A 17,759-nucleotide genomic window follows, 5' to 3' on the forward strand; every position below is an offset into this window, starting at 1 on the left:
TCCCATGCCAGGAAGCTGAATTACTTCCAATTCAATTGTTTATGGAAGATTCTGAAGATCATCTGACACAATAAGATGTCAGACATTTAAATCCTTTCCCAAACTACACTGCCAAGCATTAAACTCTTCTGCAACTCCAATGGGCTGGCCACATTGTTCAAATGCCAAATAGACACTTTTGCAAAGACGAGGACCACAAATTTTGTCTAAGCCCTTTAATATTTACTTTTTTTTTTAACAGCTTGAGGCACAAGCAACATTAAAAAAAATCCATCTTTTAAAAGACTGAAAATTCTATATAGTGCTTATATAATAAACCAACAATCTTGAAATTCCTATAACATTTTATGTTCTGAGAAACACCCTTGTCTATAGGTTAAATAATGTAACAAAAGCAGATATAGTGGTGGTAGTGGTAAAAATAGTATATTCCATTTGAGTGACTGCTAAATTTACCTGACAGACCAATTCTACCTTCCAAGTAAACAAGTGTCTAAATGAAAATATTTTGTCCAAAGAAACTTTGTCCATCTCTGAAAGCTCATTGACTTCCCATTTCTAAGTTTTATCCAAGTATGTATGTTCTGTAAAAAAAATTTTTTTTCTTAAAGGGGGTAAGTGGGACATAGGAAAAGGGCACGTTTGATTCACTTGAACTTAATAGGTTTTGACATTGACAGAATGGCCTACCTAGGGTTTCATAAAATTGCATCATTCTACACCTTCAAGATCAGATATTCTCACCAAAAATATTTCGTTATCTGATGACACATGTGACTTACCCCAAAAAATACAATTATAATTTACTTCTTTAAAAAAAAAATCATTTTCAAGGTGATCCAAATCACTATCATCAGAGAAATGCAAATTAAGACAACTCTGAGATACACTACACACCTCTCAGATTAAGATAACAGGAAAAGATAATGATGAATGTTGGAAAGAATGTGCAACAACTGATATATTGATATACTCTATATATCCTATGACGGTGTTACTACTTGGCTTGTATTGCAGAGATCTTAAAAGAAGGAAAGGGACCCACATGTCCAAAAATGTTTGCAGTAGCCCTTCTTGTAGTGGCTAGAGAATGACTGAATTATGGTATACGAATGTCATAGAATATTAATTGTTCTGTAAGAAACGACGAAGGAGGATTTCAGAGAGGCCTGGAGACTTATATGAACTGAACAGAACCAGGTTATTATACAAGACTATACAATGATCAATTCTGATGGATGTGGCTATCTTCAACAATGAGATGATTCAAACCAGTTCCAATTATTCAGTGATGAAGAGAGCCATCTACACACAGAGAGAGGACTATGGAAACTGAGTGTGGACCATAACATAGCATTTTCATTCATTCTGTTATTGTTTGCTTGCATTTATTTTTCCTTTTCAGGTTTCTTTCTTTGTAGATCCGATTTTTCTTGTGCAACAAGGTAACTGTATAACTACGTATACGTACATTGGATTTAACATATTTTAACACAACATATATTGGACTACCTGCCATCTAACGGAGGAGGTGGGGGGAAGGAGGGGAAAATTTGGAAAAGGTTTTCCAAGGGTGAATGTTGAAAGAGTAACCATGCATGTTTTGTAAATAAAAAGCTATAATAAAATAAATTTTTTTAAAAATTCATTTTTCGTTTCTTCAGTGAATAAACAAGGAAGATGCTGCTATATCAGTTCACTAAAAAATTCTTCAATTTATTTACCTTTCAGCATAAAAAATAGCAAATCCAAATGACTACTTTTATGGGACATTGATGTCACAAGAACATGGATAATTCTTTACTTTTGTATTTCCAACTTTATTACATTGTTGCTCCTTTCCCTTAACTTAGGGGTGTTTGGATTGATTGAAATAAAGGATTGGAGTTTTTTTGTTTTTGAAATACTGATTTCACTGATGTAAGGAACTCCCATCATAGAAACCCAACACTACAGAGAAGCAATTTTTCTATAATTTGGAAATATAGATTTTTCTTCTTTCAATGCTCCACTCTATATTTCTATGATGCTTCATTTTCCCCTGTATTTTTGCTTGTCTTAGCTTTCAGTAGCAACCCTCTTCCTCTAATTAAATGCAGCATATTCATAACAGCACTTCTTTAACATACTCAGATCAGTAAGGTAGGGGAGCTGCTCCTCACAAGCTTTATTATTCTTGGAAAAATGGTTTCTTCTTCTCTCCCACTTTTAGCCACCAAATCATCACTAAAAATTGATCACAAGATTCTCATTTCTATAAACCTAGAGTACATCATTCAAGAAAGCATTATTTAAAATTTAAAAGAAAATTTTCATGAACATGTCATGGCAAATTTTATTGGGAAGTCTATAAATTCAGAAAGACTTAAGGACAGTGTTCAGTGTGGAATATACCAATATTTTCAGATTCTAGGCTTTAGTTTTCAAACTGGGTTTGAATATGGACTATAGAATATGAAAATAGAAAAGGAGCTTGATCAGTTCAATCCCTCTCTGAAAAAGCTTCCAACCATGTGTTAGTGTTCAAGAAAGTAAATCAAAGATTTGAAGGTATTGAGGAAGAGAAATGAATAAAGACCATAGAGATAGATAAGTGCAAGGAAGAAGTTAAGGAGTAAGTTAAACTTCCCCTAAAATGACATAGTATCAGGTTTGAAAAGTGGAAAATTCACTTTAGAAATCATCTAATCCAACACAAACCTGAAAAAGAATTTCAAGAAAAGTCATACAGTCCTCCAATTTAAAGATCTCCAATAATGAGAAATTCACAATATCCTGAGATACTCCACTACTCTACTTTTGGATAGCCAATTGTATAAAAATTTTCCTTCACAACTAATCCCCCCCCCCCCCCGAAACTGGGGTTAAGTGACTTGTCCAAGGTCACACAGCTAGGCAGTGTTAAGTGTCTGAGACCAGATTTGAACTCTGGTCCTCCTGAATTCAGGGCTGGTGCTCTATCCACTGCGCCACCTAGTTGCCCCCACAACTAATTTTTAAATTAAAAAGAAAAACTCTTTAGGGTAATAGGCAAAAAACATTTTAGAACATATAATATGTGACCGGTAAGACAAACACATAGGGAAAACATAACTAAGTGGTTTTGACAATCATAGACTTGAAAAGAACTCGATTACTTAAAAACTTCTCATTTTATAGGGATTCTATGATAAGGGAGTCTGTCCTACAATCACAGCTGCTAGTGGCAGAACAAACATAACTAGACCACCAGTTTCTTGATTGTTACAACTTCAGTACTCTTTCCGATAACTGAATTACAAGATAAATATCCAGGACTCATAAGCTTGTCTTAAATAAAATAATTACCAAGTATGGGGTTTTTTTTGGTTGTTGTTGATAGTTGTTATTTTATATACCAAAAATATCTCCTAAATATATCCATGATTATCTTTGTGAATAGGAAATACTTCACATTGAGTGACTTCACAGTTTAACTTTGGTAAATTAAAAAAAAAAAATTTATCAGTTGTGTCTAATTTGCTATAAAATTTACCAAGATAAACCAAATCCACCCATTAGCTTTCTAATATGGACTGCAGAATTCTTTTTATTGCCTTTTTTGTTTTTCAAAAATGAGCACTGGGTATTTTAACATGTAGTAGTGTCATGTCATATGTATCTTACAAATGCATATTTTAGTGACAAATGAAATTAATGATTTTTAGATAATTCATAGTGTATTTATAAAATGAAAAAAAAATTATTATTATTATTATTATTTTTTTTTTTATCAAAATACACTTCTCACTAAGATAAATAAATAAAATCCAAGCAAACCTACCCACACAAAGTTAGAATTAACTTTGGTAGATTTCAGTGTAATACATAGTCCATAACTAACATGTTTGCCCTTTTCCCCCATTGCTGCTCATCTTCTGGGCTAAGAATTATTTAAAATTTTTTTAATTAAGATTTTATTATGCTGACATATTTCTCATTCCACATCATCTTCGGCCAAGCTCTGCACACTCACAATTCTCTATGGAGGGAAAAAAAAAAAAAAGGGAAATATATATATATATAAGTTCACACTAAAGAAATTAAGCCCATCTACATATAATAAAAACACATTTTTTTCCAGGTATCTGGAAATTATTGTGACATTTAAAAATGGGATGCAGTATTTTGTAATTATAACCAAGCTATTTCCACTTGAAAATGCCTACCAACACATGGCAGCTTTTCCACTTTGTAACCAACAGAACTGACCTGCCCCTAAATTATTTACATTAAAATTAAGGGAAAGTAGAAAATGAGAAGCGATATTTGTTACAAAGGCTGGACACCACAGATTATAAATTCATCCCTTACACAAGTCAATATTTGTACAAAGAAATTTAGTTTTCATCTATAGTAAGTTTTTAATATTCTACCCTTCTACAAAAATAAAAATCAACCTCAAATATTTATTCCAAAAGGAGGAAGACAAATTTCATAGGGAAATGATACCACTAGGTATAAGTAATACCAAAAACAAAAGTTATCTTAACACATACACTGTTGTAAAAATTTTCTATAACTTAACTTTTGATACCATAAGCCTCTATGAATAAGGTCTAAACAAATCTTACCCTAATTTCGATTCTCTAAGTCCATGGTAATAAGACTGTTGCAGGACTTCAAAAACTTGCAGGGATCATTGGATTCCCTTACACATATAGTAATGAACAACAGATTGGTTTGGACTATCTCTTGGCTGCTGAAGGAGGCATATGTGTAATTGTTATTTACATACTCTCCTAGGACTTCTGGAAATCTTTTACAATGCCATGTTGATTCATATTGTTTTTTATATCACTACTTGCATGTACAATTCATGTTTGTTACACCCCAGTAGGCCTGTACCAACTATGAGGAGAGCCATCATCTCATTGAATAGGCAGCCTTAAATGCTCTCTCGTCTGATTCAGAGTTTCAGCCCTTTACACATGGAATTTTGTTTACTAGGTCCTACTTGGTCCCCAGCTCCTATCCCACAAAATTTAAAGCTAGGAAAGCCACTGAGAAGGTACTTACCCATTAAGACTCTGTCTCTTCCCACCTACTACATATTTATCACTACCAAGTAAAGGCTACTTAGAAACTTAGAAAAAGGTTGACTTTTATGTTTCATGATATGAATTCTAAATTCTAAATGTATACTTTTTCTAAAAAAATAAAAAATTATCACTAGACAAACATATACTCTTACAGTGGTACCATGATGATACAACTGCTAGTATAAAACCTATCAGTTATAGCTGACCCTCTAAGTATATGTGGTAAAAATCAGAGGGAGTATTCTGACCAACAAAAGTATGCTAGTTATAAATACACAAGGGCTATAATTTTCAGCATACGAAGATAGCCCAACATAACTTTATCAAGAAAAAAAATAAAATTTTTTGGTATGAACATTTTTAAAGGTAAATGATCTTCAAGGATCATTCTTCCTAGTTACTAAATTGTTAGGTTGAGACTATTCTCTAGTGATTAGTAGTGGTGAATATTACACAGTAAGAAAAGTTCATAATCCTAACTGGATTTAAGATGTGTATGTGTGACTGTGTGTGTATACACACACACACAAATATAGTATTATTTCAAATCTATGGTTGAATTTCATCACTTAACTAGATTCAATAGGAAGACATATAAAAGTTCAATTTCCAAAATTATGAAATTTAGTTTTCAAATCGAAATGATCTAAAATTCTGCAGAAAATTCCATTTTCTTACCTGGCTAATTGTTGGCAGCTTAGTCAGAAGCATTTGGAATACTGGTGATGGAAGAGTTTGCTGTAAAACTTGCAACAACTGCTGTGGCTGCCCACACACAGCAATGGCATTTGTCAAGTGGTCAACACCTTTTTCATATTCACCTATAAAGGAATTTTATGTAAATGCTATTATGAAACCTGCAAAATCTTTCCCAAAATCATAATCTTCAAATTCAAAGCCAAGACTTATTGCTATATTTCAAGCAAAAGAATTTTCTAAGATCTCATTCTTCATAAAATTCTATTATAATAAATCTCATAGGACAATATTATCCTAATTTTCTGAATACAGTGAAACTGTCACATATCAATTACATTTTGAAGTTGGCAAGAAAAGAGTAAGAAGTATGTTTATTATCTCAAGACTGCTAATTGTGATGAAACTTGTCAGTAAAACCTTAATTTTAAAAAAAAGGGTATAAAAAGTATGTGAATTATAAATTCAATTTTAACTATTCTCAAGTTTTATCACACTAGTTCTAGAGCAAGGGGGAAAGAAAAGGGAGTTGTTTTAAACAACAATTTTAAATAAATGTGAATTGTATATGTAAGCTTCTTAAGTACTTTAAAACTTATGTCAACATTCCTCCTTCATTTTTTCTCCCTGTTAGTCCCACTACCATAACTTTTCATGGTATCTAACTTCACTCCCTTTTATAGATATATAGAGTTGGAAAAGACTTTCGAAATGCAGTCTTCATGTCACAGATGAAGAAACCAAATCTCAAAAGAGCTAATTACTATCCATGGGTCTCATAGCTACCAAGTATCTGAAGCTGAAGTCAAACCAGTCTTCCCAATTCCAAATCCAGTGATCTATCCATTATAGCAAATTTTCAAAAGGGGAGTTCTACAATCATTATTTTAACCACATCTTGCAGTAAATCAAGCTGTTAATCTGGACAAGGTAGAGATAAGTGGGCCAGATATTGTAAAATGGATAATATGGGTAGATCAGAATTTGCCTAAGTGGTCAAATTAGTGGTTTAATGTTAACTTTGTTAGACATTCTGTAGCAATGGAAGTGAAGGCCTAAAGATCTAACTTCCACCTCAGAAACCTAACAGTTGTATAACTTTAAGCAATTCAACTAAACTACAAAAAATTTAGACATGATCCTTAATAAACCTAGACATGATCCTTAATAAACCCTTCTTTCTCTTAATTCAAGATCCTATTAAATGTGAACCACAGTTTAAGATAATAGTGATTTAAAGAAAATTAAACCAGTCCCATTCATGGGTTTTTCAGATAATCATATGGGTACTTCTAAAACACAGTAAGTTATTATAGTCTACGATTCTCTTTTGAATACAACATAATAATGAAAAAAATATGATTTTTTTAGGTGATATTTACCTTGGGCTAGTAATTCCTCACCAAGCTGTATTTCTTCAAGGAAGAACTTCTGAATAGCATCTGCATCTTTAAGATCAGGTAACTATAATGCAAAAAGATCTTAATTTAACAAACTATCAAAATAGGTAACCAATATTTTAAATATATATATATATGTTTACATATATATGTACACATGTATTTCAATAAAATTTGGAACAAAATATTATAGAAAAAGTTATTTAAAAAAGGAAAAAATTATTTTTTCCAGTGCTATCAATAGATTTTTTTTCAAAAAGAACCTTTACAAATGGATTCAGAAAAATGTCCATTTATCAGTTCTAATAGTGCTATAAAAATGCGAGTCAACTAAATCAGTTTTACATAGGAAAACTCAGGCTTCTAATTCATTTGTGCAAATTAAAAACTAATCTCTTTAAAAATTATTACTTTCAAAGATATTTAATAATGCAGATTATCAGAAGACCCCTTGAAAGTAAATGATTAATTTGATTTTTTTTAATTCTAAAAGCATTATGACTGTATAAAGTATTTTGTTAAAGGCTCCTTAACTGGTTAGGGTCTAAAAACGTCAGCATAATCCAATAAAGCAGTTATGAAATTTAAATGCTAAACCCATGTGACCTAAGGTAAATCACAGAGCAATCCTGAATTTGCAATTTTCTCATTCTAAAAGAGGTCATTAAACTAAATGGTCACAAAAGTTGATCATATATCTAATATTGTATTTGAGCCAAAAAATATTGAGCATGTAGAATGTCCAAGGTACAGTGTCAAAAATTGTGACACAGTACTTGCTCAAGGAGCCTGAAACCCAAGCCCCATGTCTTTTTAAGAGATCTTACTCATTTTTTCCCTTTGTTAGGGAACCTAACCCCAACCCCTGAAATTATCTTAAATTTAGTTTTTTATGTATCTTCTATTTACTTATTTGTGAATCAATTGCAACACCCAATAGAATAAAACCTCCTTCAGGGAAGGATCTCTCACTTTGATATTTTTTATCTTTCCAACTATAAAAATTAAATAAATGTTTGTAGGGCACAACAAGTTGAAAGATGAGCATGATACAAAGCGCGACATAATGGAAGCAAAAGAAAGACCTAAAGTGCTCTGGGAAAATTAAAAGGACTGGGATTATTTTAAAGTGGGGGTAGTATCAAGTATCAAGAAAGTCTCCACAAGAAGATACTCTGTACACTGTAGTTAAGCAGAGATGAAAGGGGCAGTCTACCTAAATGCATGGAGACAGGAGTTGTTTCCAAGACTCAGTTCAATTCTCACATTCTATAGGAAGTCTCTCCTACGTTCTCATTGCTCTAGGGCTACCTGATCTCAGATTATCTTCTACCTACTCTGTAGAGATCTTCTACCAACTCTACAGGTTGTCTTCTCCCATTAAAATATATAACCTTGGAGCAGCTAGTTGGTGTAATGGATAGAGCATCAGCCCTGAAATCAGGAGGAACTAAGTTTAAATCTGGCCTTGGACACTTAAAACTCCCTGGCTGTGTGACCCTGGGCAAGTCTTAACACAAATTGCCATAGCAAATAAATAAATAAATAAATGTGTGTGTGTGTGTGTGTGTGTGTGTGTGTGTGTGTGTGTGTGTGTGTGTGTGTGTGTATGTATAAAAATAAGATGACAAACAGCATGATGCTATTTCAAGGATGGCTTGTAAGCAATCTAATTTGGTGGAAATGAAGAGACTATTAAAGGGAATAATATAGGAATAAGACTAAAAAGGTTAAAGTTATACCCAGAATCTAAGAAGTGCAAATAACAGGCTAGATTTTTATCTAAGCCTCGAGGCAATAAAGCAGAGAAATGCCAGGGTCAAGTCTATACATACAATTATTGTTATAGCTATGTGGGGAAAATGGATTGAAGGAAGAAAGGGAATAGAGGGAAGGAAAACTATAGTTCAATTAATTAATAAGAAATGAATTAGGGTGGCAGCAGTATTAATGAAGAAAAGAGGAAGAATGTGAGATAATGAGCAAACACAACCAGAAAAACATGACAGCACTAGTAAGACTGAAAATGTGTTGGCAAAGAAAGGTGGGAAAGTTGATTTAGAATTTTTATATAAAGAACATTACCACATCTATGGATCCAGACTCAGAACCTTGGGAGATCAATGAAGAGTAGAACCCCAGAAAGAATATTCAGGGTAAGGGAGTGATCAACAGTATAAAAATTTACAAAAAAATAAAATAAAATAAAAAAATCAAGGGAGTTGAGAAGTAGAGGTTAGCATATTTAACAAGTAAGATGTCATTGGTCATCTTTGAGAAAACAAATTTACCATACTAGTAGGAGTGGAAAACAGATTGCAAAAGATTAAGAATTAAGTACAGAATACTCTAACTTAGTAGTATAAGGGAAGAGAGATGGTCAAGATTTTTTTTTTTTAAAACAATGTGCCTACTAAGCATGAAGCACAATCTGGAGATACTAAAATGATCCCTGCCCTCAAGCAATTTATAATGGGGGGAAGGGGAAGAGAGACAACTAGTACACAAGTATGCTGGAAGAAAAGTGATAAGAAAAAAGGGGAGATTCAAAGTAATGTGAGAAGGAAAAAAAATTCATTTGGAAGATGTGGGCAAGAATAAGGATTCAGGAAGCTATTCAGGAGATAAATATGAATGAGATGAGTTGTCAGAAGACTCTGTTAGGTAGAAATGTATTAGAAGCAAATAAAAATAAATAAAAACCCAACAGTGGAAGACATCACATTGAATGCACAGCACAACAAATATTTCAGAGTTTAGCCAAAATGGGTATGTCTAAGCGAATGATATGAAGACTAAAAATAAAGATTGGATTAAGACTGATAGCATCAAATTTCAAGCTCAAGTTTTTATTTTGTGCTATAGGTAATAGTCCACATACATTCAGGAGCTTCACTTGATGGTCCTACAGTTCTGTGAGGTGTGGAGATAAGGCTGAAGGTAAAACCCAAAGGACTTCAGGAAGTCTGGCAGGAAAAGGTAAAATGTAGCTGTCCTCCATTCCAAAAGTCTTATCTAAGTCCTATAGGCCCTCAAGCACCAGAAAGTCCAAAGGGAAGGAGTTTCTGGTGATAACAGCTCATTGGATGGATTGGAGGGAGGAAAGAGAAGAATGCAAAGAGAAGTAAAGAACAAGTGGGGGAAAAAGTACTCATAGTAGCACTAAGTATTCTTGCTACCCATCCAAGAACCAAATAGTATTTTATTCTAGAACCAATTCTTAACAAACAAGGAGGAAGTGATGAATGGAAAGGTCCCAAGAACACACAGAAAAATATTACAAAGATCACAGATTTTAAAGCTGGAAGGAATCTTAGATCACCCAGAGTAACCTCATTTTACATGAGCAAAAACTAAGATCTCGAGATGTTAAACAACTTATTAAGAAGTGACAGGAAGTCGGTGGCAATAGTAGTATCTGAATCCCAAACCGCTGACACTAGTTCTGATACAAATTTAGCAAAAGAAACTGATCAGATATATAGGAGAACCAGGAAGCTAAAAAGAGTATCAAGAGTGTTAAAACTTAAAAGAATCAAGAATGTGTATTGAGAAAATGTTGACAATAAAAAAAGATCAGTGGCAACTCTGGAAAAAGCAAGTATTTAAGGGTTGTTAAATGAAATAGGGATTATATCGATAGGATCATAGATTTATGGAACCTACCTGAAGGACTAAGTGGCAGACCCAGAGGGGCCTATAGCTCTAGCACTCTTTTTCACTAAACTACTTTTTTTTGTTTCTCATTAAGAGAGAAAAAACAAGAAAATATGTGGAAGCTGTAGAAAAGCACAACTATTCAAAAGTGTAATTAATGATCACATCCATGAAACAAAAAAAAAAAAAAAAAAAAAAAAAAAAAAAAAGTTCCTTTTTTCATGAGGTTTATAATAAAGGCTGGATATTCACTTATTGAGCATGGTGTCTAATTCAGAGAGAAATGATCCTGTCTAGGATATATTGATTGAAAAAACCTCAAATTAATGTTACCTATGTTTTATTTTATTTTTGTTTGTTGTATTAAATATTTCCCAAAAATATTAATTTGTTTCAGGAAAGTTTTGCCAGCTGTTTGCAAGAGTTTGACACCTGTTATAGAATATGCTTGTTCAGGTATGGTTTAAACTAAATAGCTGTTAATGGTTCATTCCAAATCAGATTCTATAATTTACATATTCCATCATGCCTCTCAAAACAAGTAACCACTGGAGTGTCATAACCATTATCACCATCTGCCTATTAAAATTTTTTGAAGGAAAAGGCTCAAAGGACTCAATGTAATTGTTATATAAATGTAACCCTCAAACATATTTTACCAAATAAATAAAAATTATTTTCACACAGACTACTCTAAGCCTTCCAACAAAAAAAAGCAAATTCTAATGACTTAGGTCTAATTTTTCTTTCCTGGGACAGCTAGGTGGCACAGTGGATAGAGCACCAGCCCTGAAGTCCGGAGGACCTGAGTTCAAATCTGGTCTCATACTTAACACTGCCTAGCTGTGTGACCCTGGGCAAGTCACTTAACCCCAATTGCCTCAGCAAAAAAATAAACAAATAAATAATAGTAATAAAAATCTAGGCCCTACTGTAAGACCTTGAGCAAGGGCATGTTTTGTTTCTTGGAACCTAAGGTTTTTCACCTGTAAAATGAGGCACTAGATTAATTCAGGTAAGCAAGCAGATTTCACAGATCAACTAATGCAAATGTTTTTTTTTTATTTTACAAATGAAGAAACTGAGGATGAGGAAAGGTGGTTTGCTCAAAGCTATACAGGGTAGTAGTAGATCTGGGATTTGAGCCAGGGTCCTATGTATGACCCTAATACTGATTAATCGATCAATGTCAACTCATACACCAATGTCTTCATTACTGAGCCCAGTCCACACCAGCTTTTTTAATGATGACCAAAGAAGGATGGATGGGATGCTTATCAAATGTATAGATACATAAAACAAAGATGACAGGATTAGCAGTTAAGAAGGCATCTAATCAAACCCATCAATTTATGAGAGAATACTGACAAGTTGAAATGAGGAACTAAAATTGGTATGTGAAATTAAATCAGGGAAATCTAGTCTTGATTATTTCAGTACTTCAAGGACCTAGGCAGTTCATTAGTTTAAGATTACTAGGTTGGTACTTAAAGACATAATGTATCAATAGATACAGTTTCATAGGACCTGGAAGAATTTATAGGATCAGTCTTTGAAAAGTCATCATTGCTATGATATAATAAGACATCTAAATAGCAATTTAATGGAGGATAAAGTTCCACACTTGTTAAAACAAAGAAACAAGTAAATGCACAAATATGACCCTAGTATAGGTAGATTATCATAAATAAAAAACTTGGTTTCAAGTTCACTTTTTAAATGATTTAAATAAATTACTATATCTAAATACTAAAATATACTTTGATATTACTATTAAAAATTCTATATTTCAATACTTTGAAATGTCTATATTTCCAAAAAATACACATTCATGCAAGAGGATTTTAAAGTCTACTTTAATAATTTTTACATAACATAGTCTGTATAAGTATACATTACTGGCATTACCTTGGAAAGTCCAGCTCTCTCTTTAGCAAGCTTCTGTTTCTTTCTTCCTGCAACAGATTTAATACATGTTCATTTTTCAATGAAAATAGTGATTAATCAGCAATGGTTGAATGCTTAACAGTTATATAAAGCCTCAGTCTCTTCATTTGTAAAATGAGGCTCAGATCTGCAAAAACCTATTTAAGAGAGTTAAGATCAAAAGAGGATAATGTACATGAAACTATTTAATCTAACTTCTAAAAAGTTGAGGAATTACCCTAATTCATATGTGCTTTTAAACAAATATGAAAGAGAATATATAATTACGTTCTGGAGTTGAGACATGTTTCTACTTATCCTATAGAATCCCCTTCTTTCTTTGATCTATACCAGCTCAAAAAATCAAGATGTAACCATAGTATTAAATGAGTTACATATACCATGTTCAGCAACACTGACACATAGACTCTAACAGCCAGGTTTAAGTATCATTTGAGAATGTCTGAAGCAACATTAACCTAAGAAAAGCAATATAATTACTATTATGTAAAGAGGTTACCAATGTCACCCAAAGACCGACTCCAAAATTACTTGAGAGTAAACTGATATACTGAGTAGTAAGTATAATAGATTAGACAAGAATTTATCAACCATGTATGGTTCTACAGAACTGGAATAATTACTCATATTACACATTTAAGGTGTTTTAATAGAAAATAAGGAAATTGGCTGAACTAGATGCCAACTTGGATAAACAAATGGATAAATTAAAAAATTTAATAAATAGGAATAGCTAACATACACTGAATTGTTTTAAGGCTTACAACCTACATTTACAGTCTAGAGTCTGAAAGCCCAGACACCCTGTATGGCCCCTATACAAGTCACTTAACCGCTGTCTGCTTCACTTTGCTAACTCTAAAAAACTCCAGTGCTAAACTCCAGCAGCACTTACCTCCCAGGGAGGCTGTAAGGATAAAATGAGATAATATTGATAAAGAATTTAGTAGTGCTTGAAATACTGCAAGCTATCTGTAAATGCTTATTCCCTTCCCCTTTTCTCTGGCCTTTGTCCAGTCCTTACTTTTCATCTCAATCTAAAAATTCCCTAAGGAAGAGACAACAGCTTTAAAAAAAGAACTGGGGTAGAAAACATACTAATCTTTATCTAGATTATAAAATACTTATTTGGATATATCACTCTTTCCACGATACAATATAAGGTTCTTGATGCCAGGGACTGTTTCATCTGTGACTTATAAACTTACTCCCAACATGATCTATCACAAACAAGTAAACTGTTGAAATGAAGAGAATGGAGGCTCAATGTGTTAGCAAGTCAAAGCTATCCTGGTTTGGTTAGAATATCTAAAGAATGAAATGAGCTAAGGCAAGAAAGATAGAGTGGTTCTAGAATGGAAGGAATTTATAAGTAAGCAGTGTTCCAAAGACAAAGAATTATTAATTTTACCTGATAGGAAATAAGATGACACCGAAGAGTTGGGAACAGAGACAAAGCTATAGTTATACATAAAAATTGTAAGTGAAAGATCAGTTGGGATAGGGAGAGTAGACAGAAAAAAACCTATTATGATACTACTGCCTGACTACAGTGGTGGAAACGGAAGAGGATACCATTCAAAATCCACTGAGTTTAACTGTGTAGGAGAGATGAAAGTTAATAGTTAAGTCAAAGATAGTCCCTAGATTTCAAATATGGGTGACTCAGTGAAGGGCTATACCATAAAAAGAAACAAAGTGGGGGCAACGAGTTGGTGCAGTGGACAGAGCACCGGCCCCTGAAATCAGGAGTTCAAATGTGGCCTCAGACACTTAACACTTGCTAGCTGAGTGACCCTGAGCAAGTCACTTAAAGCCCAATTGCCCCATCCAAAAAAAAAAAAAAAGAAACCAAATGAGAAATAACATTAGATTTTAGGGGGATAAATATGATATACTAAATAGAATATATATTGAATTTGAAGTACTAGGAAGACATTCAAATGGAGATATATAAGTAGTTTGGAGATGCCTGCAACTCAAGAATGAGAATTTAGATTTGGAATTAATTTAACTGAGGTGATAAATCTGAAGCCTTGGGAGTCAGGGTAGTATAAAAACATCCAAAGATACTGCTTAGGAAATTAAACACATTAAGGGGATAAAGAAAAGAATGAAGAGCCAGTAAAGCAATTAAAGAGAACAAAAAATAATCAAGAGCTACTATAAGAAAACTTCAATGGTGTTAAAAAAAAAAAACTAGAAAGTTCAAGACTGGGGAAAGGAGGGGTGGGGAAAGGCCCCTGTATTTGTCAATCAGGTAGGGTGTTCTTCTAGGGAATAAATCCAGGAGAATGCTAATAGGGCAGATAGTGGTGGACACAGGACAGAGATCTGGGTTCTTCAGACCTTGGCTAAGACACTCCCCAGATCTAAAATGAGAGCATTGGATCTCCTAAGGTCCCTTCTTACTCCAATTTTACAAAATTTGAAATCATCTTTCCTCCACAATTTACACAATACTTTATTCTATTTGATCTGGGGAAGTGCAAAAGAGCAAAGTTAGGGGATTTAAGACAGTGTCTGGCACACAGGCACTATATAAGCATTAGCTATTATTATACTATAAGATTTGGATAATTTTGTTGAACTGCTTCCTTTACTCCCCACCACCTTTATTATTTTAAATAGGCTGCTAAGAATAATACTGCTGAATCCAATATCAAGAAATGAGTTCAAAGCCTGCTTTAAAGGTGTGTGTCCATGGATAAAATACTTAATCTCTCTCAACTTTCCTCATCAGTAAAGTGAAGACAAGATAACAGCACCGATCTAGCAGGGTTGCTGTGTGGTTCAAATGAGATACTATACATAAAAAGTGCCTCTGCAAACCTTAAAGTTTACACACACACACACACACACACACACACACACACACACACACACACACACACACACACACACACACACACACACACACACACACACACACAGCTTATTAGGTTAGGGAGGGAAGAGAGATTATTTTTTTCAGAAATGAGAGTAATAGAGAAATTTAAAAATGATAAAGTTTTTTGTGAGGAAGGGGGTAGAGGTTAAGACTTCTGTTTTCAGTTCAATAAAAGAATTCAAAAAGTGAAAAAGTGGCTGTTTCTTGGCTTCTTTCAATGTGGGGGTTTTCTACCTAGTTTTACAACAAGAACTAGAGCTTTCAAATCTTGTTGGCATGAACTTCAGTTATTTAACAAATGAAAGAAAAAAGGTGTAGAAAGTCCTTTTGACTACCAATAATTCAAGGGTTTTAAAGTACAGAAAAGCTCTTTTGGTTCTGAATTTAATCCTACCCCAAAATCAAATGATTTCCACAAATCTACCAAAGCCAACAAAAATAATGCCAATTAATGTGTCTGAAATGTGGTTCCAGGTTTTTTGGGGGAAGGAGAAGAAGGAACATAAAGAGAAGAATTAAATTTTGGTCGGGATAAATATACAAAATAACTACTCTAATCTTCACAAAACTAAATCAGTCCTGTTCTACAAGTTACAAATTATGACCTTTCAAAATTGTTCACCACTCCCATTGCTATGAAGTTGAATGATCATCAACTTTACACCTGTATAATAATTTTATACCTGTGAATAACTTTAAATGAAAAACCGCATCCTACTCCATTAATTTTAAAAATATAACTTGCAAACAAATCTGGTCCTGTAAAGTTGCAACCCCAGGAATCTCCAAATCAGATTCTCAAACATCCCATCATTTCTAAAAAATTGTCACAGATCTGAAATAACGCCAAGTCAAAAGAAAATACTTAGCATTTTGGATTAATCTGCATTTTCTGTAGCATTCACTCATATCTTGGAAGCGTTTACAGCAATGCTACCAAGAGGGTTTAAGAATGCTGTTGGATACTAGCACATTCCTCAGCCGCCTATCTCAGCTCCCGCAATACCTGCAGAAACGTTGAGCAGGGCTAAGTCTCACGGGCAGTGGGAGAAACATGAGCATAAATTACCTGAGTTAGCAACGAAAATAAATGGGAGGAAGAGACCAAAAAAAAAAAAAAAAAACGACACGAAGAGGTCTGAAAAGTAAAAGTAACTCCAGAGGGAATCTACGAAGCACGGAGGGAGGAAGACAAGGGAGACAAAAAATTCTAACCTTTCAAAAGGGCAAAAGGGTTGATAGAAGGCAGCAAAGATAAGATCAGACCCTTCTCTCTCCACCCCCAGCCAAGGCCAAGGCCTTCCACGCCTCCGACCCACCCCCGCACCGGGGACCTCCGAGTTCCCTCCCCCTGGGTGTGGAGGCCGCGCAGTCTTTCAAAGGCAAATCCATTAAGTAACCTTGGCCTCAGGGGACCCCCGTTCCCTTCACTGCGCCCACCTTACGCCCAGGTGGATCCCTGGTAACCGGGTGTGGAGCTCACGCCAGAAAGTGGGCAGGAGAGAGCCCAGAGGAGCAATCGTGGTAACGTGGTGCACCCGCCGCGGAAGCCCCCAAGAGGCACGTGCGCGGAGGGCAGGCAGGGGCCACGCTCGTGGCCCGCCCGTTACTTAAGCTGTGCGTGGCGCTGCAGAGCGAACGGGCGCGCACCCACACGGGCAACGTAGTTAGGGGAAGCGAGCGCGGAGTGGGGTGGGGTGGAGTGGAGGGAATAGAGAAGGAAGGCGTGCGACCAGAGGACGGAACTGGAGGAGGGGGCGGGGATCCACTCACGCTCTCGGAGCCTGTTCTTGAAGTTGGGGTCGCTCCGTCTCTTGCGGTCGAAATAAATACAGTAGCCGATGAAGAGGGCCCCGCACACACCGGCGGCGATGGCGCCACTCCGGCCCACCATGTTTATCGCTGCTGCTCGGGATGGAGATAGCAACAGCGACGCCGTCCCCCGCTGACCCCCAAGCCAGGAGAGTCGGCTTGCTCCGCTCCTGTCGAGGGCGGAGCCAGCGAAAGGGGAAGAGACAGGAGGGACAATAAGGACCCTTTGGCGCCCCACTTCCGCTTCTGACGTCGTATAAAAGCGACGTTACCTAGACGTCTAGAGCAGAGCCTGAG

At 35.0% G+C, this 17,759-nt stretch overlaps 1 protein-coding gene and 1 non-coding gene across 2 annotated transcripts; both read right to left on the minus strand.

Annotated features, from left to right (window-relative positions):
- Positions 1-2,309: 2,309 nt before the first annotated feature.
- Positions 2,310-17,695, minus strand: TOMM20 (translocase of outer mitochondrial membrane 20). Its single transcript, XM_074262433.1, has 5 exons — positions 17,424-17,695; positions 12,722-12,768; positions 7,139-7,220; positions 5,739-5,881; positions 2,310-4,000 (listed from the first exon to the last, which is right to left on the minus strand). Exons 1-5 carry the CDS (start codon positions 17,542-17,544, stop codon positions 3,956-3,958), a joined length of 438 nt encoding a protein of 145 aa, XP_074118534.1. The 5' UTR covers positions 17,545-17,695; the 3' UTR covers positions 2,310-3,955.
- LOC141542045 (small nucleolar RNA SNORA14) lies at positions 16,473-16,608 on the minus strand. The gene has a single exon (XR_012482050.1). It is a non-coding gene; the product is annotated as a small nucleolar RNA SNORA14 (small nucleolar RNA).
- Positions 17,696-17,759: the final 64 nt, after the last annotated feature.

The sequence above is a fragment of the Sminthopsis crassicaudata genome, chromosome 4 (genome assembly GCF_048593235.1).
Source record: "Sminthopsis crassicaudata isolate SCR6 chromosome 4, ASM4859323v1, whole genome shotgun sequence".
NCBI classification, from domain to species: Eukaryota; Metazoa; Chordata; class Mammalia; order Dasyuromorphia; family Dasyuridae; genus Sminthopsis; species Sminthopsis crassicaudata.

What these genes read in the sequence shown, in the direction of transcription:
- TOMM20 (XM_074262433.1), bottom strand. Translation starts at nt 17,544, where the DNA reads ATGGTGGGCCGGAGTGGCGCCATCGCCGCCGGTGTGTGCGGGGCCCTC. An exon ending in CAAGAACAGGCTCCGAGAGC is followed by an intron (nt 12,769 to 17,423) that starts GTGAGTGGATCC and finishes AATCTGTTGCAG; the next exon opens with GAAGAAAGAAACAGAAGCTT. An exon ending in TGAGGAATTACTAGCCCAAG is followed by an intron (nt 5,882 to 7,138) that starts GTAAATATCACC and finishes ATTCCTTTATAG; the next exon opens with GTGAATATGAAAAAGGTGTT.